Genomic DNA, 23,423 nt, shown 5'->3' on the forward strand with positions numbered 1-23,423 from the left:
GAGGGGGCTGGGGGTGCGGGGTCGCTATTGTCTCCCCGCCACCTGCACGCCCTCCCGCAGGGGGAAATGCCGGAGCTGTTATTCTTCCTTTCACTCCTTCCCCTCAACCTCCCGCTTTGGACGCGGCCGTGGGAGAGGTTTCCACAAACCCTCCCCTCTCCCACCCCCGTCCTCCCGGGCACGGCTGGGGTCGGGTCCCGGCAGGCAGGAGCCCGCACGATGCCGGCAGCGTGCGTGGGGCGGCGGGGAAGGGACGGTCACGACGCGCTGGAGAGCCCGCCGTGCCTCCCGCCAGGAAACACGACCATTTTCAAGCCGGCTCCTCTAACCAACAGGAAGCGTTAAAGATAGAACAGCCGGGGCTGGGCGGGGGAGATTAGGAAGCCGAGCATCTTCTGTGCACCCAGAGCCGCTGCGGGGCCGCTCCCACCCGCGCCTGCCCGCGGTGGGGTGGGAGCCGTGGCCATCCCATTTCCACCCGCACGATGCCCCTCGCCGGGCAAACCCACCCGGAGCCTAACGGGGACCGTAGTGTGGCAGGTAAGGGGGCCCTTTGTCCCCCACTGCCCTGCCACGGGTGGGCTTCGTGGTCACACCGAGCGACGCATGGTCCGCCCCCTCTCCATGCTTCCACAAGGTAGCAAGTCCTGTGGTAGGGAGCACCAAAATTCTACAGACTAGAGAGCATCAATAATGCTCTTAAGGCCCAAAACCTCTTAAGCGAGCACTGTATTTCCTTTAATAAAGAACAGCTAGAAATAACAGAAGCAAAAAAAATTCCAACAATAAAGCCTTAAACCAGGGGTGTCAAACTCAGTTTCATCAGCCTTGCAGTTGCCTTCAAAGGGCCAAATGTAATTTTAGGACTGTATAAATGTTGGAGTAGTTACATTTATAGTAGATATCATAGTTTACATTTCTGCCTTAAACCGTGCTGCCCCTTCACACACAGCATTGCCTGAACAGGCGATCGAGCCAGTGCTTGCGTTGTGTCTGCATTGCTCAGGGTTAACAAAGCCAGACCTAGCTTTCCATGTATTTTTGACTCCAAGCTACAGTAGATGCTTCAGGAAAAAAATCCAGGAACCTTGAGATTACTCAGCACTACACTATGAAAGGAAAAGCTGCTTCGGGGAAGGGTGGGTTTTTTTGGTTGTTGTTTTGGTCAAGTAAATTAATGTTTCACTTGCTCAGAGGTTGCTGTCCAGGACTGTATGATTTGTGTAACTTCATATAACACCACACCCTTGTCCTGAGCTGTGTGCGAGTAGTTTGGCTTTTGTTTCCAAATTGTTTCTAGCCCTTGAGCATCTGAAGAAAGTCTTTAAAATATTAACCAATACAACTGTCATCTTCCTGTGTTTCCAGACATTTTACAATAGGAAACAAGGAACAAAACCCCACAACAATAGCTCAGAGGTATGAATTGCCTCATTCATCTCACTGGAATGTTCAAAAACATTAACTATTTTTTGACTGATTCAGCAGAAAATGTGCTGTGAGATAATAAGCTTGTGCCTGATCCAGGGGAGATTCAGGGACTGAGAGACGTTTTATTTTTTCAGCACATCAAAGTAGCACCTTTCCTGAAAGGAAGCAAATATTCTTGTTGATGGAAGAGGCTGTGTGAGAGAAATTGTAACACAGCTTGGAGGGAGCTGCTGCCTTCCTCTCTCTGTACTGGCTCTGGAATAGCAAATGGCTTCTTTCACCCTCAGTTCTTAATCCACAAAGGCCCACAAGGGTAGAGGATGGAAAATGCCCTCGTGTCATTTTAATAAATTAATAAGCAATTAGTACCCACTCAAACATACCCTGAATTGACAGCGCAGCCTTTTGGATTTGAACGGGAAAGGCCCAGGACTTCAGCGTGGGGTGCTTTAAACTCTAATTTAACACTCATGGAGCAGGAAAGACAAGGTCAGCGCTGTAGGCTGAACTTCTGTTGAGACAATGCCATCATTAAAACAAAGTTTGTTTCAACACCCGTTGAAGCACATTGATGCGCTATAGCCAGTGAGAAACAGATGGCTCGACCATCATTCTGTGCTGTCCTCCCGTCAGGAACGGTGGGAAGGGGAATGAGTTGACAATTCCAGAGCTGCTGTCTCATTCCCAAGAGCAAGAGGTCAGGACAGAGGTGTGTTACTCCACAGCCCACTTGCCCAGCCCTGGCCTCAGACCCACTGGCTGTGGGCGAGCAAAACCGGCACTAGCGGGTTCCTACGGCGCTGGCAACACATTGTAACCACGAAAACCACACCACCTAAAAACGGACCGAAAGTCAAAGTCTTAACAGAAATTGAATCGCTAAATTCCTCCATGTGTGGAACACTATCATCACAGTGTTATGGAAAAGGGCTGTTTCATTAATAGACTGTAGCACTTCATCACCGAATACTTGTACGTTTATACAGAACAAAGTAAACAAATTATTTTTGCACACTCACCACCCAGTATTGGAATTCTTGAAGAGTTCAGTAGCAAGTGACATCTTCACACTTCCAGTTAGCCATTCTACACGATGACTGGGAAGTGGCATGTCTTAAATAAAGGCTACATCAGACAAATGAAGTTTGTTGTGTGGTTTTTTTTTTTTTTAATGGAAACTTTGACCTTTATAAGCAATATGTACTTCTCAAATAAATAGAAAACATTCCAAAAAAATCACAAAAGTTTTAAAAGTGCTCATTTTTCCAATTTCCTTTCAAGATTTCATGATACAGAAAGTTACATGTGCCATTTTGGCTGAATTCAAAATAATTTTATGCAAGGTGAGGCCACAGTTATACTTCCCTTCCCATCAGACACAACCCCACACACAGTAATTCAACCATTTCAGCAGATTTCTAGAAGTTAGTGCTTTAGCTCTGTTACCCCTGCTCTGCCACACACAGTATCGATGGCTCACAGTTGGCACAAACACATAAAAGTCAGTGTTTTAAAAAAGTAAACAGAAAAACATTTAAATAAGCATCATTGTTAAAAGGATATCAGAGCAAGTCTTGGGCTCAAGTCGATTCACCTTTTAGATACTTTAAAATCACGCCTAACTGTAAACAAAAGTGCACACGTACTTCAGTGCTGCTCAGCACTGACTCAACCAGGCATTTAGGGGTGGCTGTCCCCAACCTGGGCTAAAAACTCAGTTTTATGTTGCTAAAACAGAGTGACCTCTTCAAAGACAGCTTAATCCTTGGTTCTCTATAGTGTTTTACTGAGGGGTCCCTCTCAGAGTCGAAACAGTGGTTGCCAGCCATCTCGGGGGATGCTCAGAACAACTTTGGCAACTGCCTGAGTTGTTTCACATCAAGAATGGTGCCAACAGAATTAATACTGTTGGACTGGTTTAATGTTTCCAGGGCTGGAGTATGCAGATTTCCAGGGAAAACTTGAATATCTCCTTCATCTTTCCTGCCAGGTTGTTCAGTGAATTCAACCCTCCCAGGTAACAATTTCATTTTTGGTTTTAAATCCTTTAAAACCTGAACCGAGTCTTCATCTGCTTGATCTGCTCTGGGAGGAAAAATTTCATTTGTAATATTTTTTAATACAGGGCTGTTCAATTCTGGTGGAGAAGCATTAGTAGTCAGCTCTCTGCTGTGATTTTTTAGATGAATGGGAAGTCTTCTATCAATTCTTTTGGATAATTCAGTCCAGTGGTTGAAGCCATCTGACACAGGGGTGCAGTTTCTGTCCAGCCTGCTTTTGCTTTTGACAGTGCCAGAATTGCCATCTTGGACCTGCAGTTCCTCTTCATCTTCGCTACTGTCATTGCCCTGTATCAGCCCATATCGCCTCATGTACTTCTTGGTTGCAAAAGACATATTGTTTGGTGAAATTAAGCTAAGACCCACCATGCTCTTGTCCATATTTGTAGGCAAGACGTCTTGGAAAGATAAATCCGCAGGAGGATTTTGGCCTGAGTGACTGAGAGAAAGTAGAGATAACTGATTTTCACTGAGATACTTGAGTGCTATAGCATTTGCTTCCATGCTCAGATCAACAACATTAGGAGTTAAGCCACACATGCTGACGTTGGCAAATGACATATAATTTAGTCCAGGAACCACTGCTTCAGGATTTATGCAAGCTAAGATGCTGAAATAAAGCACCAAAAAGTCAGTTTAGCATTACAGACAAAGTATGCATTTCACAACATAATCTGATAATTTCATTTTGCTCGCTGTCCCATTTTTCCTTCTTTCTGAACACCACAGCTCAATCAGGCTGTTCGGCGCCAAGATCATACATTCTGCACATACTAAAAAGCAGCTCTCCAGTTACTCCAACAGTATCCGAACACTGTGTTAGACAACTGATGATATTGCCTTCTGGTTCAATACTAACCACAACTCTCCTATGAAGAACCACCCACCTCTAGCAGGTTTCAGAGTTGGTTTTATTTTTAAAGCAGGTTTGAGCTCTTGGTCTGTTCTCACTAGTGAATGTGACATTAGATGTTTCTGATCCTAAGACTCTAGATGCACCCAACCCAAAATTAACATCTAGATAGAAGCCCAATTACAGAACATTTCCTCTTTCCCGATGCATGCCAATTCCTGGATTTTTACAGAAACTCTGACATAGTATCTGTTTCCAGAAGCCTGCAAGGTTCTAGTTTTTGAAGGCATCCTTCATTCATTCTGTTGCTTGGTACACTGATTTCTTGTATACATTAGGTATTCAAAGACTGAAAGGACAAACTCTGGTACGCTGGTAGTGGTTATAAACCAGTGCATTTAGTACATGTGTCATATACTAGTTCAGAAACCTTATGTTTAAACCTCAAATTCCTCATGTTGAGAGTGAAGAGTTGTTCTATTTCAACTTGAGCACAGATTCTGAAGTTTTCTTAATGAGAGCAAACTCCTGGCTCAGATGAACCACCCCTAATTATGCTGTGGAGTTGCACTGTTGTTTACTTCTCTGCTGAGCTGTAGACCTTTTCTCAGAATTGTTTATCAGTCATGAAAGTGGCAGAAGGAAGAATCCCACCCTGCTCTCCAAGTTTGAAGAAAAAGCCCCAAGAATTCCAGTTTTGTCTTACAGGTTCACTTATTAGCATATTATTGACATTAGAAGAACACTGACAGACTTTCCAGCCAGGAAGGCAGCCTAGAAATTCCAGAAAAATACATAATGAAGTCAAATGAAGAGGAGAGAAAAGAGCTTAGGAACTGTATGACTGGAAACAGCTTTTGATACATAGCTGACGAGAAGACCAATTAGGAGATGGTAAATTTTTCGTTTGTTTGTCTACATAACAGTTATATACTAGTATCAAGAAGCCAATAAGGATGAAAGTGAAGTTGTACCAGACAGTCAGCCTATGGCTAAGCAGCTACATAAATAAATTCCTGTGCCTCAAACACCTTATTCAAAAATTACTTCTGCTCCTTCTTCCATTTAATCAAGGCTGTTTCCCTCCCCAGCCACTGAAGCCTCCCTGTTTCAAGGCAAACCACTCACAATAACAAGTGGTTAGGATAGAACCAGTTTTGATTATGCATCAAAACTACAATAACAATTTCACTTTTACTGGTGAAGCGCAAGACAAGGGTTAAGCAGCAGTGACAAAATATATAGCTGCTTAATGTTCAGCTTCAAGTCCAGCGTTTCTCTGGAATACTTTGACATAGCCCAAAGGATTGAAATTACTCAAGCAGCTTCATTATTATTCTAGGGAATTTTGTGCTACTGCATGCACAATGCTTTAAGAATCACCAGATGCTCAAACAGCTAGAGCTACTTGTGTTATATTTAAATAATCTGAGTTTTGCTAGCAGAGCTCTTAAACCTATCTGAAATACCCATAGCATCAGCCAGTGTTTCATCTTTGCAGGAAATGTGGATCAAGTTGCCAAACAAATCCCCAGTGGCATTGAACACAGTTCCTTCTCTTCCTTTGTCGAGCCAATCTTAATTTTTGTTTGGATCTACAAATTGCTACTCAAAACCACCACTATTTACCTGGCATTCTCCACTTTGTGTGTATCCTTCTTTATCTTGCCAGGTGAGTCAATCGTCACTCCAAGACCCTTCAGCTGTTTGAGTGTAGCACTAAACACACTCTCTTTATCCACCACTCCCGTGTCAGTCCCTGAAGCCGTCTCTGTTGTATCATCAATATCCTGATGCTTAGGACAATCATCATTAGTGAATCTTGATTCTACAGGCAAGTGATCTTGCTCTTCCGAGGACTTTAAGAGTTGGTTTACTTGGCCCTACAGAAAAAGGGAGCAGGGGAGAGACCGCATAGACAAAACCATCATGACATGCAAGAGGTGTCAAAAAACAAAATCCTGGTTTATTCTTACACAATTTAATTTAGCTGTCACTAGATAGGTTAACAGCTTATTCTTACAAAGAAGTCAAATTCAGATTCAGTTCAGGTACAGTCATGTAAATTCACAGCAGTGTAGTCAAACACTGGAATATCTTACATTTCAAGCTTTTTGTAAGAGTCTTCTGAATTTAAACACATGACATACTGATATTGTTCAAGAATAAAGTACTTGCCCTTTAAGAGATTTGGAGGTAAAATGCTGTGCTATTTTAAAGGGCACTAATTTGGGAAGTTATCAACTGACATTTATCTTTGAACTAAATAATTATTATTTATTAGACAGCAGACAGTAGTTCATGTATGCATGGAAGAGTGAAGAATAGAATACCCACTTAAACCTTGGGAAAAAAAAAAAAAGAAAAGAACCACAAACTAGGAACTTTTCTGTAGAACACAACATGTGAACTTGAAAACCACACGCAACTTTCATTCATGCCGATACCACATCATAGCTTCAGCAGTGTGCTGCTTTGACTGTTGTATTCAGTGAAGAACATCAAATATACATGAATTACCAGTAAGTCCTGGTAAAGCTTCTGATCCTCTGACAGATGCTGAGGCAGCAACGAGGTGGGTGGCTCTGAGTTTTGCTCACTTGTTACCACCACATGGGTGCTGGCTCCCTCTGTTGGGTCTTTCTGTAAAGACACACTAGTACTTTCTTCCAAGGATGAACTATGAACAAGTGCTTGGGAAACATTTCCATTTCTGAAAGAGAACACCAAGATAGCTAGATACTTCCTTGGAACAGAAAAAGCACATGTATCACTATGTGTATCTAATCTTTTCATGAACACCAGAAGAGGAGAAAAAAATGAGTAGTGGAAACAGATCCTAATATTTCTTGGTTTGTCTACTACTTGACACTTGGCTCCTTTCTGCAGTCATTTTCTTTCAAAAGTCACTTGAGGACTGAGGAAATACAACTTACAGCATGGAACTACAAATCATATTTTTTCAAAATGTGATTTGGCTGGCGATGGCTTCTCTGGACCAGTGAAAACTCAATGACACCCTATGACTTAACCTTAAAGCAGATGAAATTGAAGTTATTAACAACTTGAAGTTTGTCTTATGTTTCCAGCATTTATATGGCCACTGAAAAGCCTTTAGGAGTAAGTATCTTCCATATGTTTTGAAACATGACTTATCCAAAAAGCCATTTTTACCAAGATAAGTGATAAAGCGTTTTTAAACTGCCACGGAAGCCTCATTAAAAACTTCTCAAAGACACTGTTACAAGCACACACATACACAATACACACTGTGTATCATGAACTGAGAACAAACACCTAATTGAAATATTTCTCAATAGCAGAATGAATAGCTGAATGAAGAAACATAATCTCTCCTGAAGTCTCCAGATAAAAGGGGGTAAATATTCTAGAATGAATTACAATGCGATGCTCCGCATCCCCTTCAGCTAGCTAGTGTGTGCATCGCGTAAATCTTTTGAGACCAGACCTATCAATAGTACTACCATCCCGAGGAGATCCCTAAGTGGCCCTCCTCCTCCTCCTGTTCCTCCTCAGGAGACAAGTGTAAGATAAGGGCATTTCAGAGCTCAACTGATCAATCGCCTGTGTTGAAAGTGATAAGATTTCAATCACGTGACATACCAGATAGACAATGTAGGTTATCAGTTACTGTTCCACTAGCAATTATTCTTCATTCCCAAAACTGTTCCCTTCCTCCTCAAAGAGATCTGGGTGGTGTTCTACATTCCTACTGTAAGATACTTACACAGCTATCTTACAGGTTCATGAATCTAAGTTGTGGAGAATCCTAAGATGGCATCTCTCTAAAATATAACATTCAAATGACTGATTTGAATCAGTAACACTTACGGTAGCAGAATATGTTTGCAGATAATACTTTTATCAAGGACAATGAATATTTAAGTTATAGCTTAATTATCATCATCTTTCCCAATTTAGAAACCCAATTTAACTGGAAGGGTATTTCCCCTCCTTTGGCTTTTTACTTAGAGAATACTAGATCATTAAAAATGCTAAACTGTTGAGCTATTCACTGTGTAAAAATAACATCCACATAGATAATTAAAAATATTTTTAAATCTCTTCCCAAACTAGTCTGAGATTAGTCATTGGACTATAAAAAATATGATCTTCAAATAATTTAATTAACAGCAGTGAAGTTGGTACCTGCATTCACTACACACAAAGTAATTAAGTGTAAAACATACAGAAATTCAGGGAACAGTCATATAATCATAAACCCCTTGTTCTAAGCCCCTCAGAATTAAAAGGGTTCTGAACGCTGACAGGGAAAAGCCACTGTAGGAAAACAACTGGCTACAGCAGCGTCCCCTTTGCCCCTCCGGATTTAAGGTAAGAAAGGGAATGTTGCCAACACTCTATATGTTTTTCCAAGTAAAAGGCTTTTGCCATCAGCTGCTGCTGATAGGTAGACTAGCTAAATGTGCAACACTGATAAATGCAGACTCTAAAGGCAACTGTGTTTTGGTGAGCTGTACAATTCGATGCATAATTAAAAAACAAAGAAGGGAAAGAACACAATAACTGAAGTCAGGTGGCTATTTATAATTCCTGAAAAAAAAAGAAGTATGAAAGTAGTAACTTATGAAAGGTAGTTCAGCATATTACGTGAACACAAGATATTCTGGTTACTTACTGGAGAGTGTTCTGGTTAGTTCCTTCTTCCACAAGATGAACACTGTCTACAAAGCTGGGCATGTCAACCACCTTTAAGGAAGAAGCAATACTTGTATTACTTGCATCTTGTTCAGCATTAATCGAAATGCTTATGTCTTCCTTAGAAATCTCTTCATCCTCTTTTTTTCCATGTGATATGGAGACGTCTTGTTTTTCTGAGGCTGTATTCCAAAATAAGCTAGCACCTAGAAGAAAATTAGAGATTTATCCATTTAAGGAAAGTCATTACTATCTTCTGAGACCCTTTGGCTTTTTAAAGTTAGGAGTCATTTCCTTACATTCACATTTTTTCACCATTTTAAAAGTTATTGAGGGTTTCGAACAGTTGCCAAAACACCATTCAAATCCTAATTTCTGCCAAAGCATACTTGATGAAAATAAATGGTTGTATTAAAGCATTTTAATGCATTGACCTTGAGCCAGTTTGAAAATTTCCTCCAGACTAACCACAGTATTTCCATGGATTTAACAGAAACCAATAAGATAATATGTAACTTTACAGACAGAGCTGCCTAACTTGCTAAAATTAAAGCCAACACAGTCTCCTCTCCATGCATGTAAATGCATGACTTACAAAAAGCATCAATAACATATTTAACAGAACAGCAGATGGGACAGAAGCCATTGCTTTTCAAAACAATATATTCATTCAAGAAAAGATGTGGATTTTTTCTTGCAATAAGGCACAATTTAAAATAGAAGACCTTGCTAAAGCTATTGGAAAAATAATTCTTCCAGTGATGGCAATCACTGCCATTGCAGCCCAAAGACAAAAATAGCTCCAGTCTAAACTTCCAAATAACACCTAGAGAACCTGGCTGTTTATTGTATCCAAGTGCACATTTGTGTGTGTTCAGCATTTCCGCAAAATATTCCCTCCGTGCCCAAACAAATCACAGAAACCTCCAGAAAAAGTGATGTCAGTCTATTTTTAAAGAATAAAGCATTACCTGTGCCCACTGCAATGCTCACACTTCTCATGTGTGAACCTGGTGAGGACTGTGTTTCCATAGAAACAAGGTCTCCTTGCTCCCCAGGCTGCGGAGCGTGGCCAGCTGCAGCTGGGCCAGAGGAACCCGCCTGACAAGCCTGAGCTTCCAATAAGCGTTGGATCTGTAACGGTTATCAAACAGTTATAATTTGTATAATAAAATATAAAGCATAACAGGCAGAAGTGAATCACTAAATTAGGCTCCTCCAAGATCTGGATTCAAATCAAGGTTGCATTGCCACAGAAGCCTGATAACCTTCCAGTTCTCAGCAGTGCGTGTGGCATAAATCAAAACATCAATTTTGATGTTGGCAGAGCTGGCAAAGAAGAGGTTTTAAGCACGCTGGCAGAACTACAGCAAGACAACTTGAGTAAAGCCTATTTGCAGTACACTTGTTGGAAGTATTCTCTGTCCCTTTCACTTATATACAAAGCCTATTACCGACTTACCAGCCAAGCATTTATATGCCAACTGTCCCTACACCATGCTAAACCAACTTTATGTTAATTACAAAACTAAGCACTTAAATTATAACTTTATGGCTGCCCAGGAAATCTTCACTGTAGTATTTGCATCTACCTTGTTCACCAATTAGTTCACAGCTCCGTGGAGAAATATCATAACAGTGAAGTCTGCATTAACACAATAAGGGAAGGTTTCCAGCTCTCATGCACAACCCCCGCTTTGAGAGCTTGATTTTACATAAAGGAACTATATCTAAAGCATATTTCAGTGGGAAAAATATGTATTGCGAGCAACTTTCCTACTCCTATTATTCATCACCAGCAGCAAAATTTAAACTCTGGCTCTTCAGCCCCAAATCATATCCTGCAAAACACAGGGCCAGCAGTGTAACTCAAGAGGCCGATATTTTGAAGAAACTTAACTTGGTATCAAACCAGAACTTTGCAAGGCCACCAAAGCCTAATTGTCCAGTGCAGCAACAAACACCTGATGAATACTACCAGTCTGCTGCAGGCAACGGAACTTTAAAAAGCAACAGCCTCAACAGCTCAGCAAGCTGCAGGCTTGAAGGTGGACAAAGCAACACAAGACATTCTGTGCTTCACCTGTACACTTACAGTAATTCCAAAGCCTGTAGCCTATGCAGTAAACAAGAATATATACGGGAAAGCATTTATACAGAAGTTATCCTGGTTTGCATTATAAAACAGTCTGCAAAAAGGGAAACCTTCATGTTATGGAAATACAATAAAAATAAATGCAAAATTTAATTAGGCAAGAGTCAAATAGTTTTCATTTAAGGGACACCAATTAGCAGAGCTAATCAGGACCCCCCTTTATCCCCAAACTGCAGCTGGCATAACAGGCTCTTGTTCTAACAAGGACAGACAACAGTTAAATTAATTCCTTTGGCAGGGGAACTATCAAAGCATAATCACTACGAGGGCAGAGGAGAAAGCTGCCATTTCCACAGACCTGAGCTTGAAGTAATTTGAGTTGTCTGTCTTGTTCGGTAAGAACCCGGTACGCATCTGGAGATAATCCCATCATTCCATTATCTGATCCTGCTTTAGAAGGAGGGACGTGCAGGCACGGTGAGTGGGCTGCACAAAATTGCGGACTAGAGGGGCTTTCACTTGAAGGCAGTCTCATTCCAGATGATAAGCTATTGTCGAGAGAACAGTTCCCTGTTTGCCCATGATATCTCATGCTTACAGGGCTGCTTGTGGTATATCCTGGATTGCAGCAAATATTTGGGCAAATGATATTTTGATGGAGCAGCATACATGGATTCTGTTGAGCCATCTCTGATTGGATTTCTGCTCCATGTTTGGGGCTTATTTGACCAATTCCTTGCCATGAGTTTATGGGATTATATTGGACCGAAGCAGGATACTGACAGTTGCATGCCCTGACTGGACAACACTGTGGCACCTGAACCGGCACCTGCAGTTCTGGGGGTCTTCTGCAGCTCTGTGGTGAAAAAGCAGAGGTGTTGAGGACTGGCTGCACAACAGCAGGGAGCTGCTTGGAACTGGATATCAATGTTCTTCTAATTGAAGGCTCTCCCTGCTGTGTGACTCCATTGGGATTTAATACAAGTCTTTCTGATGGCTTTCTGGGGTGATGTACAGAGGTGTCTGGGGAAGACCCACTACATGGGGTTGAAGGAGAAGAAGATCCAGAACTTTTTCTCGATTGCAGGCAAGCTTTCTTACAGTGCAACTGTTGCTGTGGTAGAGCTTGCTTTCCTCTGGACTGCTGTGAAGTTGGAATTTTCTGGCTTAAATTATTTGGTAATTGCCTCAAAGAGGGATTTCCTGTATTAGCAGAGAAGTTTTGCTTGTCTTCAGAGTGCTGGGTGGGGTAATACGTCGATCCCAAGCACCACTTCTTTGGAATAGGCTGATGTAGCATTGAGGGTAGATTTTTAGCATTTGAAGTCCCCATAGGCTTAGATGATTGTCCTGATTCTATGAAACTCCCATCCAAAACAAGTGACAGCTCAGGAACCAAAGGAAAGATCCTGGTAACCTGAAGGGACAATTACACAAGCAAGTTTAAGATCATTTAAAAATGTTGTCTTTCAGCTCTTCACATGCAGAATTTCAAAGAAAATGTTTTCATTTAAAACCAATATAGACCATTACGAGTTCTAAACTAACTACACATTGATCACTTTTCTAAAGACTGGAGAGTCTTGATACAGAAAAAGCAGCAAGATCTCTAGTATCATTCTTAAAAGACAAAATTGCTTTCATGAGGTGTAACAGTCATGTCTACCAAATGAATGCTCCGTGTCATCCTGGAGCACATTTCCGAGTATGAATCTTTCCCCTTCAAGAAGCGGACTACATGTTCTCTCTTACTATTCTTAGACCCAGAAGGTAGGTGCAACAGATCAGATTTTATAATCCACAACTCTCACATTCTTCTAGACTTGTGCTGTATGAGGGCTGCTATTATATTTGTATATGCTGCAATAAAAAAGGACACATCAGCAGATCTTTATTTCATTTATCCAGAAATACACACACAAGAGTTTGCTGCATCTATTTTTGCCTCAGACACCACAGCTCTTCCATTTAATGGTAGCAAGATTCCCAAAGTAGAACCTATTCTCTCTGTTTCCAAATCCTACCATACACAGGAATTAAAGTGTCTATAATCCTGGAAAAAAAGGAAGGTTAACTACAGCAGAAGTTAGGACTCTTGGTCCATTTCTTCAGTCCTGTTTTCCCCTGCTAGCATTTTAAGACAGGAGCTTTATACTCTCTGGTCCCATTACAATGAGTTTTGGTGCTTTAAGTGTCACATTATTTACTTAGTTACCTGTTGGCTCACTGGGTGAGGACTTGGAATTGGTCTGGGGGATAAATCCTCATCTTCTACACCAGAGTCATGATCACTTGCTGACAACTTGCTGGGTGAACAACCTTGGGAAGGACTAAAACCAACAAAAAAATCAAACTAAAAATGTTTGCTTGTCAGATTTGTTCACAGTAACATGAATCTTCATGTTTTTCACTGTGCCATCTACAGTGCAATATCAGCATCATTTTTTCAAGAAGCAGTTGCTATACATCTCCTCCCTAGTTAGCCTGGGAGTTCATACAGCAAACAGTTCTAAGTTCAAACAGTGAAAATTCAAATGTTGCTTTTGGGCAAAAAGATACTAATCCTCCCTCACCACACCCTCAAACATACATATCTTTTAAGTGACATTCTAACAGTAAGGCGCTGATTTATATTAGAAAGATAAGGAGTGCTACAGTAAAGACTGTAACATTGTTTAACAGAAAATAAAGGTCATCTTGTATTCATAGATAACTTGACTGATAACTTAGGGATTTTTAAGAACCTGAGTTTCAACCTATCCAGGTCTCACAGCTTTGAAAAGTCAGAAGGAAAAAGGAATTTCTACCAACTTCAGTAGATTTCAATGAGAGATTTGCTTCAAAAGGCAGATCTCACAGAAAGCTTAAACTGAACTAATCTCCATCAGCAACAAAGCCTTTTTAGAAAGATGAACTGTATAAATTATAACCAGCAGTATCAAGAGTAGAACTATGAGTAGTTTCTCTTGGAGTTTGGTCAGCTTGGCCATCTAATTTGAAGGATATTAACCCTAGGAATAAACAAAATCACATATGCAGATTTTAATGCAATAAGATCACTGTATGCACAGCTAAAATGACACCTGGCACAGCAGTGGCCAAAAAAACCTCATCTAATAAATATTTAATTTTTGCATATAAATGACATCTGAAAGATTTACCTTCTGATAGGAAGTTTCTCGCAAACTCTGCTGAAGAACTCGGTTTCTGCATTTTGGTTTTCTGCACTCAACTCAAACTGGATAGGGCTCTTGTCTGAAGGTTCGACATTCTGGAATGAAATTTTCTGTATATTAAGACTTCCAACTTTTAATCACTGAGGTACTACTCACAAAGAAATAGTTTTAAGGACATTTATATCTGATTATTTGCTGCTTGTCCTCCACTTTCAATTCTCAATTCTTTCACCACTACAAGGAGGCAGGCAACTTCCCTTCCTGTTTAACACTGTTCCCCCTGTTACTCTGTAAAGTAATTGGCCTAATTATAGCCACGAGCAGATGCTTCCTTGCTGTAACTGCTTAGATACTTTTCCACAAGCCTTCACCACCATAGGAAACAGCAACTGTTCCTATACTGTTTCACACAGCACAGCAGGGCAAGCCCTGGAGACAACAGAAGTGAGCCAGTGTTAAGAGGCTTGTCATCTTGAGAAAAATAAGCTGTCCCCAGGCCAAAGGTGGAAGGCTGCCCCGAACAGGGGAATTTAATTGGAAAGAGAACAGCACAGGACACATGTTACACTAGCTGCTTCTCTACCGGAGCATAGGAACATACATTAACAGTTCAACTGCAGGTTCTGCACAAGCCTAGGAAACATGTAAGGAACTGAGATTTCCTATATTTCCTAGAATTTCCTCAAATCTTATTAGTTATCTTCCAGCCACTGTATCATCAAATTCTTTCAAGGAGTTACTTCACACAGAGATAAAATCGTTCCTGCTTTGTTACTGTAATGCAGCAAGAGATCTGCAGATTAGTAACCACTGAATTCCCTTTTGCATTCAACTTCAAGCAAAGCACAAGTTACCCAGCTTTGCTCTCCAGAAAGCACTGATATGCATCACCCACAACAGTTGTTAGACGTGTCCAGCACGCACACAGCACACCAGATTAACAAATGCTATGGGAAATCAGAATCTCTGCTCATAAAGCCAAAAGGTCACTAGTAAGAAGGAGCACTAAGGAGGTCCAACGCAGCACACTACATTTTAAAAGACAGATTCTTAATGCCCTTAGAAAAGTGAGCAGTTGCTGACTTTGGAGGTCATCTCTCAATTTGAGATACAAACTCTGAATTTGCAGTAATCGCTTCAAAAAAGTTGCTTTATAGAGCTACATCATTTTCAAACACTGCAGTTCAATTTGGGTCACATTATAGTGACTCCTCGTTTATGTACTTAGATTAAAAGTAAAATTTTAAAGTACCGTGATGCAGTAGGAAACCAAGGCACCTACTTTGTAGAGGTGTACTGTTTCATTGCAAGTTAAGATCTGAAATCCTAGTTCAGTCTGTCTGCTGCATGGAACACACTCATAAAACTCTGGTTCCTTGTGTGTCAATGAATAAAGCACAATAAGAAAACTCCCAGATTCTGAAAAAACCCTAAAATAGAAAGAAAACACATCTTAACAAAACAAAAAAAACCAACCAAACCTTAGGAAACAGGAAGAAGACCCTTAGTTTCTCAATATACTGAGCAAACTGTCACATTCTTTAGCAAACTGGTGAATCAGTGCATTTTGAGTGGTGCTCAGCAGATGGGACTTAGGACTGATGCCACATGAAAGAATCAAAACAAAGCAGAGAAATGGGAACAATTCATCTATTTCCTAGTTCAAACCTTTAGGATCACTTAGTACTTTAAATGAATTCCAGGAAGGCTTCAATCATACCACAGAAGGAAAAAAGCTGTAAAAACGATATTGTGATTTTTTCTTTATCATTCAATTGAAGACATATTCTAAAGACACTTAGTGTTTCAGTTATCACTAAATATTCCAGAAATGCTCATTAGTAAAGACATATTTTTTTAAGAAAAATTATGTTGAAGTTTTGTCTACAGGCAAAGAACAGTAAGGAAAAACAGTCTACATTTAACACAAAAGATCAAGGATAATGAAAATAGTGTGCATTTCCAAGAAAAGGTAGTACTACTTTCAGAACAATTTTTCATTTTATAGCACTTGTAAAGCACTTGTTGGGAAGGGAGGGGTGTGTGTGTATTTGGTTGGGGTTTTTTTTAAAGTAATACATGAGATAAATAAAGCAGTAGGAACAAGGTGCTTGAAAAACACATTTACACACGACTTTAAAATTATACTAACAACTTAGGAGTTAAAAATGTTTGATACACAGATTAAGCAGTTAATCTGCAGAGGTTAATTCTGTTTGCATGGTTCATCAAATCTGTCTAATCCATTTCCAAGATGGAATCAGCAAAAGTTAATGAGAGTCAAGCATCTAACTTGCCTATCTAATAATCTAATTGGGCTCTTATCTGTATTTGGGCATATTTAACTTGTTAAGGGAAAACAGTCTATTCTGTAATCACAGACATCTGTTAATCAAATGTGGTTTTATTTCATAATTTAAAAGCAAGTGTGGACAAGCAGATGCCTCCAGTATATTTTAAAGTTTAATCTACCTGAAGAGCAGTTTAAACTATAAACACCTGAACTCCAAACCACCTTCCCTAGAAATAGAACTTAGCAAATCTTACTAGTGAAAAGATGTAGAGAATGAGCAATGAATATCTACTAACACCACAATTAAAAAAAAAAAATCAGAATGCAAAAAACTATAAAACCAGAATATTTAGCAGGAAGTCACAACAAGAGAGTATTAGCTGCAAATCAATATGCTTCAATATGTTGGTCAGATACAATCGGGGAGAAAGTTTATGTCAAATAAAACACCCATAAGAAAAGTTCAAAACCCCACCACTGTTTAAACTACTGTTTCCTGCTTGCTGGTCCTTCTTCAAACTAAAATGCAGTGACCTTAACAATATTAATGTTTACCCTCTTCTGTCTTTGAGATATCAGCTCAGCTTTCTAACACTTCAGTCATAGAAAAATTGTGAGGCAGAATTTAAAACCAGAAAGATTAAAACAGATAGCCCCATCTCCTACATGAATCACAGAATTTCCTCAAATATGTTTAAATGGAGACCATGTTGCCATACATTTCTGTGGAATACATTTTTAGGCAGCCAATAGCTTCTATGTTTTGTAGATAAAAGTGACTTGCCTTTCTTGAATTGAAGAACTGAATAAATATCGCAAGCAACAGGCCCAGACTTGAGGACTACAGATATGAGTAACTCCACTCAGCCAACTAAAAGAAAGAAGAAACATCCAATTAGAGACAGTTCAGTTTCCACTATATAATCCCCCAAATACATAGATCAATATGTATTAATCTGTACAAAGAGACAAACACTTACACTCCAACTAGTGGCAGAGCATAAGCCTTGGGATCAGACTCGAGCAGCAAAAGCAATTTCCGTGTCTGGTCCATAGTAAGGTAGCTGAAACAAAGCAGAAGTTTTTTGGTTTTTATTATTTTGGAAGTCTGTCTTTCAGAATAATCATGAAGAGACAAATATAAGTTTAGAAAATACTGTAAGAAATTCAGAAAAAAAAAAATCAAACCCATTCTTTCATACTTACAGCAATTAATCAGCTTTTCATCCATTCCCTGTGTATCAAAGAATTATCAAGGACCATATTTACTTAGTATCATGGTAGTCACAACAAATCCGGAATTGCGAGTCATGTTAAATTTGAAGAGTAACTTTCAGAGAGGCATTCACAAGGTCCAAATAACATGACATTCAATTGCTTCAAATTATTGCTTTGATCTACCCTTAGTTCATTCTACTAACTTAGCTATCAGTCAGGATGATGATTCCCCAATACCATCTTATAAGCACGATTAACAGAAAAAGCTTTGACTCACATTCATCTGATTTTCATTATAGAGCCAGCATTGACATTGTTTAAAATGCTAAATGCTCTTTATAGTCATTATGTTAACTAGAGGTGTGTCCCCCTGCCCCAGTGGAAGATCCTTCTACTCAAGTTAAAATCAAGAACTCCTACTGAACTAGTTAAGATTTTTGCTCCACCCCATTTGCTGTTTCTTGTTTATGACATTCTAAATTTTTCCAAGTCCAAGAAGTTACGTTATTTTTCTGCCAGTTATTTTACTAAAAAGCAAAGCACTGGGTGAGATCTTGCCTACCTACCTGCTTTAGGAAATACAACAACCCGCCAGATAACTTAGGTAGTTTTGGCATCACCTTTACTCACCCACATTTATAAGTTCCTCGAACCTGTGCAATATTCATAGGACTGTTCAAATTTCTTGCTAGGGCTGTGGGAATAATTGGGACAGACTTCACAGGGGTGTATTCCAAGATATTTGCTGCAGTAATAGAAGCCCAGTGAAAACTGAAATGCAGATTATCCAAATTGTCTGTGAATACAACGTGAGCTCTAAGAGTGAGCAGCTTACAAAGATCCAGTGATTCTTTACTGCACAGACTGCGCTGCAGACCCTAGAAGTTGGGAAAAGGGAAGGTTAAAATACACAAAATTGTCTTCATATGACTACCATGATTCAAGTTGTATTACACTAGAAACTCAAATCATTATCATAGCTACTGCTGCAGTAGGCCCTGTATAAAAAGCTGTTAACCCATGTCTCTAAAGCTTGTAGCTATATTGAATACAATGAATAACGTAAAATACACTTGAAATTAAGCTATGCATATCTTAGCATTGCTTTATGATATATTAAAAACCCTGAGATTACTTAAATTGTATAAAAATTAATAAAACAACAGGCAACTAGAAGGTTCAAGGTGATCTGCCAATTTTTTTTTTACTTGCATTCAATAAATTTATATTTTAACATGTGGATGTACCATTATGAGAAAGTTTAGATGCGAAGTAAGCATTATTTGTATATATACACAAATACACACATCTATGGGCAAACAGGTGTGTTTACTAGATTATATATCTACAGCAGAGCACACATTTTCAGCACACATTTCAGCTACAACTAACATATATAGACTTGACATGCTTTCTTGCAAGTCACTTGCCTAGCAGTAATTTTTTTTTTTAATCAACAACCATGGAAATACTGCAACTCATTCATGACAGATTTGAAAGAAAAAGCTTTTTTTTCTTCTCATTTAAATAAGTTTGCTGCAATCACTGTTGTCTTGCTGGTTTCGGTGGTCAGACCAGCTGAACAACTTTGGTCAGACAGCAAAATTTTAGTCCAAGACTAAAGACTATGTGATCCTTAAACACTTGCAAAAGCTAACTAACTTTAATAGTTTCTGATACACTTTTCAATGCCACTTGAGCGGCACATTTCACATAACCAACTAAATAGTTTTGCTTTAGCCACAACTTTGCTGTATTTGAAATTGATGGTGGTTGGAAATCAAGCCCTGTGCATAGTCCAGCATCCTTCCTAGAAGACAATTTATTAAGAGGCTCCAAAGTTGCCAAGAGCCTACCTCGAAAGCCAAGCTGATATCTTCAGCAGTGTGCACTATAATATTATCTGCAGAAGGTCCCCAGGCATTGACTGTACATGGAATCAAAAAGTCTCCAGGAAGAAACGCCGTTGGAATTTTGCCTGATCCACCAGCAACTTCTCGACCAGGATCAAAGCGGTCTATTGTCAGCACTACACTTTCCCCATCTTTAAAATAAATAAATAAAGTTAGAGTCTAAGAGCAATAACTCAGGCTCCTTGATAACAGAAACTCAACCAAACAGCATTGTCTGTCAACCTGATGTTCAAAGTTACCTTCATCTACTGCAAGAGTCCCAAGCAAAAAACAGGAAAATAATTTCTTTTCATTCTGCTTGGCATGGCGATAGGCGAGTCGCAAGGTTTTCTCTGTCAAAGATAACTTCGGGTTTCTAAAGAGACAATAAGCAAGTTTAAGACCCCAGTTATTTTAATGCTTTTTTAAAAAGTATTTATTATATTGGAATACCTTCCAGACTTTTTTTTTGTCCTTTAAAAAGAAAATATACAGAAACAGCCCAAAGCCCTAAACAACAAAAAGGTAAGAATTAACAACATGGTATAAAATGTCACTGGAATTTTAGCTCATGTTCTAAGCATTGCCTCAACTATTCATATTCAAGAATGCCATATTTTAACTAGAACAGCTCCACAGAATGCTCTGTATTATCACCTCAACAAGAATATTTTGGCTTGACTAGTATAACAAACCAGCATCAGAGGGAAAACATTTTTTTCCTGCGGAGAATAAATAACAAGGAGAGAGAAGAGCTTTTTTCTGTGGAGAATAAGTAAAAGAGAGAGAAAAGCTTTTCCATCTGAAGGGCAACATTGTCACAAAGGCTAGAGTTGAACATGAATGAATTATTTTAATAGAAGGTGGAAAAAGTTAGAAGCACTAAAACCAAAACACAGAACCTTTAAAATGTCTCCTAAATTTAAAGAGAATTATAGGCCAAAAAGCTTAACTAACACGTTGCTCTCTCATTTTAGCACATTTAGTGCTCTCATTTAGTGTGGATGCTTAAAGCAGCAGCAGACTGGGCTCAATGCTACAGGAAGGCAAGTATAGAGAAAGATTAGGTAATTATAAAATCACTATTTAGTAAAAAAAAGCTAGTAGGTTTGGAGTCTAGGGTAGTCAATACATCAATATTATTTTAGCTTGAGATAGCTTATATGATTCTGACTTGAAAAGAGGTCAAAGTTGAAAGTGAAGCTAGTGGTTTATGTGAATACTGTGATGATGGCTCATATCCTACCTGCTCAAGATTAACTAAGTGAAGTGCCTTCACCAAAATAAAAGAAATTTCTTTTAAACTTTACTAAAACTTGAAGGTTTTAATTTTAACCCAAAGAGCAATACGTGACAAGGACAAGTAGAGGCCCCTCTGACCTGCATGTAAGGGCTGTTCAACCTTATATGCACATAAGTGAATATACTTGCTCATATACTTGCTTTAATAACTACAGTAAGATTTTTATAACATCATATAAAAATTAACCGGTTAAGTAATAAGGATAATTTTTTACCCTCCATTTGTTTTACGAGTCAGGTCTGGAACATATTGTCCTAGAAATTCACAAGTGCTTCAGATTTGCCTCCAGGCTCATTCTAAACAAAAAAACATCAGAGCTTCCGGCATTTTAATCCAGATTCCTGAAGCAAGCAAAATGTTTAGTTTAAAGTTTTACTTGAATCATGCTATGTGTATCCAGTTTGTCAAAAATATTTTTTTCCTCTGTAAATATTTAGAGACAAGGAAAAACATGTTAAAGAAAACTACAGGTACACAGTTACTTTTATACCTTTCCGCATGAGAAGGAAACTGAAAGAAACTGTAAGTTACCGTAGACTGAGGCAAGTCCAACCTACTTGGCTGGGATACAGCACAGAAAGGGAAACTCTCAAATCTTTCTAATGAAAATCCCTATAGCCTTATAATGAACACACCAGTTGTTTTATTTTCCTTTGTGCCTTATCATACACTAGACCCAAAAGATAAAATGAGGCTTTGAATCACATAATTCATGATTTATTTTAACCTTTAGTAGCTTAAAAAAAGGTTATTCCTACCTGTAATATGCAATATGTGAGCCAATGACATCACCCACAGGGACCGGGTCCCAAAGTGCACACTTCGACAGAGGGAAACTGAAAGGGACCATCCTTTCAGCAAAAAATCTAGGAAGATCACAGAGATATGAAAGAAAAATGCATTAAGCCTAGTACTTTTATAAGTACATTTATAAGAAGAAACAAAGGAGTAACACTGTAACAAAACCAACAAATAACATACATAAGCTGTTAGCACTTTTTTGTGTTTCAAGCCTAGGACGATAAAGCAGAAACTTTGTCCTATGATGTTGTCAAGGATATGAACTACAAAGTCAACACATAAATTTCATTCTCCACCTGACAGTTCCTTCATGTAACTTTGGAAGATGTGTAGACCAAAAATACAAGTTTGCAGATCAAGCTCAAGAAAAAGCTGCTCTGGATATCTTGTAGGAAAGAAAAAGGTTATAAATCATTAGAAACTCCCATGGCATCCAGAAAATCTTGATTTAGCAAACTTAATATTAGATCAGCTTCCAAAAGCCCTGTTTTAGTCACTTTTTAAAGTCAGCATTAAATTCACCTAAGCTTTGAAGACTTCTGAGATAAAGCGTTGGCTGGACTCAAATAATACAGTGCAAAATTTTCAATCAGACTTCAAAGAGCCCTGAAGAAATGAGTATGTAATCATGTAAACTTACTTACACAAACAGGATTACAATCGTTGCCCGAACCAAGCATGTGAAGTAAAACACAAAACCTTTGACAGTCCACATCATTTGGCAAATATCTCAATACTTTCTAACAAATAGGAACTTCCTTTGAAGGTATCTGAAGCGTTAAACTTTGCCAAGGTTCTTCCTTCGCATTTCCTTAAGTTCTCAGGAAATAACTTTGTTTTTAAGGCGTCCCTCTAAGCAGCTCACCGACCCCTCATGTTTCCAGCGAAAGTTAATTGATTCTCATTAAGAGCTTAATGTCCATGAAAGTAAGTGCATCCTTTAAGCTTGTAAAAGGCGAAACTTTTTTAAAGCCTCATTGTTTTCACGAGTTTTTGGCAAGCACGGATCACAAACACCGCCCCCCCCCCATAGCTCTTCATAACCAGAGCGGCGCCGGGCCCAGCGTGTCCCCAAGGGGCTGGGGCCACGCTCCACCTCCCGCCCCTCGCTCGCAGAGGTAGGGCGGACCCTCCCAGGGCACCGTCCCCGACGCGAAGCGGGTACCTCGGGTCCGGGCCGGGCAGAACGGGGTCCATGCGGGGCGGCCGCAGCTTTGTCCCCTCCTCTTCTCCCGGCCGCGGAGCACCGGCGTGGGGCAGCTCTCGGGCGCGGGGCCTGCCCGCCGCAGGCCCTCCCTCAGCCGGGCGCCAGAGGGGCCCTGCCAGCGTTCCCGGAGAAAGGGGAGCTGCCACTGACACCCCCTCCCCAAGGCCTAACTAGCACCGCACTCACTGCGGGGAGGCACCAGGAACCGCCTCGGCTCCCGCCGCTGCGGCAGTACCGGACCGGACCCGCCCCGCTGCGGCGCCTCCCTCAGCCCACGGCCAACTGCCGCCGGCCAATCAGAAGGCAGGAGGGGCCGCGTCCCGCCCCCACTGCGTGCTTCCACCCAATCGGCGCGCGGTGGGGGAAACGGTTCTCTCGACCAACCAAAGCGCACCCCGGGGAACCAACCGCCAG

General features: G+C 40.0%; 1 protein-coding gene across 1 annotated transcript; it reads right to left on the reverse strand.

Moving 5' to 3' along the window:
- Positions 1–2,692: 2,692 nt before the first annotated feature.
- Positions 2,693–23,030, reverse strand: STIL (STIL centriolar assembly protein). The gene is made up of 16 exons (XM_065656243.1): positions 22,968–23,030; positions 21,760–21,867; positions 19,959–20,074; positions 19,663–19,850; positions 18,437–18,684; positions 17,569–17,652; positions 17,373–17,459; positions 15,578–15,725; positions 14,281–14,390; positions 13,335–13,449; positions 11,478–12,536; positions 9,996–10,158; positions 9,005–9,230; positions 6,865–7,057; positions 5,974–6,227; positions 2,693–4,101 (listed from the first exon to the last, which is right to left on the reverse strand). The coding sequence occupies exons 1-16, from the start codon at positions 22,997–22,999 to the stop codon at positions 3,273–3,275; spliced, it is 3,960 nt and encodes a 1,319-aa protein (XP_065512315.1). The 5' UTR covers positions 23,000–23,030; the 3' UTR covers positions 2,693–3,272.
- Between the last annotated feature and the right edge of the window lie 393 nt (positions 23,031–23,423).

This window comes from Caloenas nicobarica, chromosome Z (assembly GCF_036013445.1).
Source record: "Caloenas nicobarica isolate bCalNic1 chromosome Z, bCalNic1.hap1, whole genome shotgun sequence".
Classification (NCBI taxonomy): Eukaryota; Metazoa; Chordata; class Aves; order Columbiformes; family Columbidae; genus Caloenas; species Caloenas nicobarica.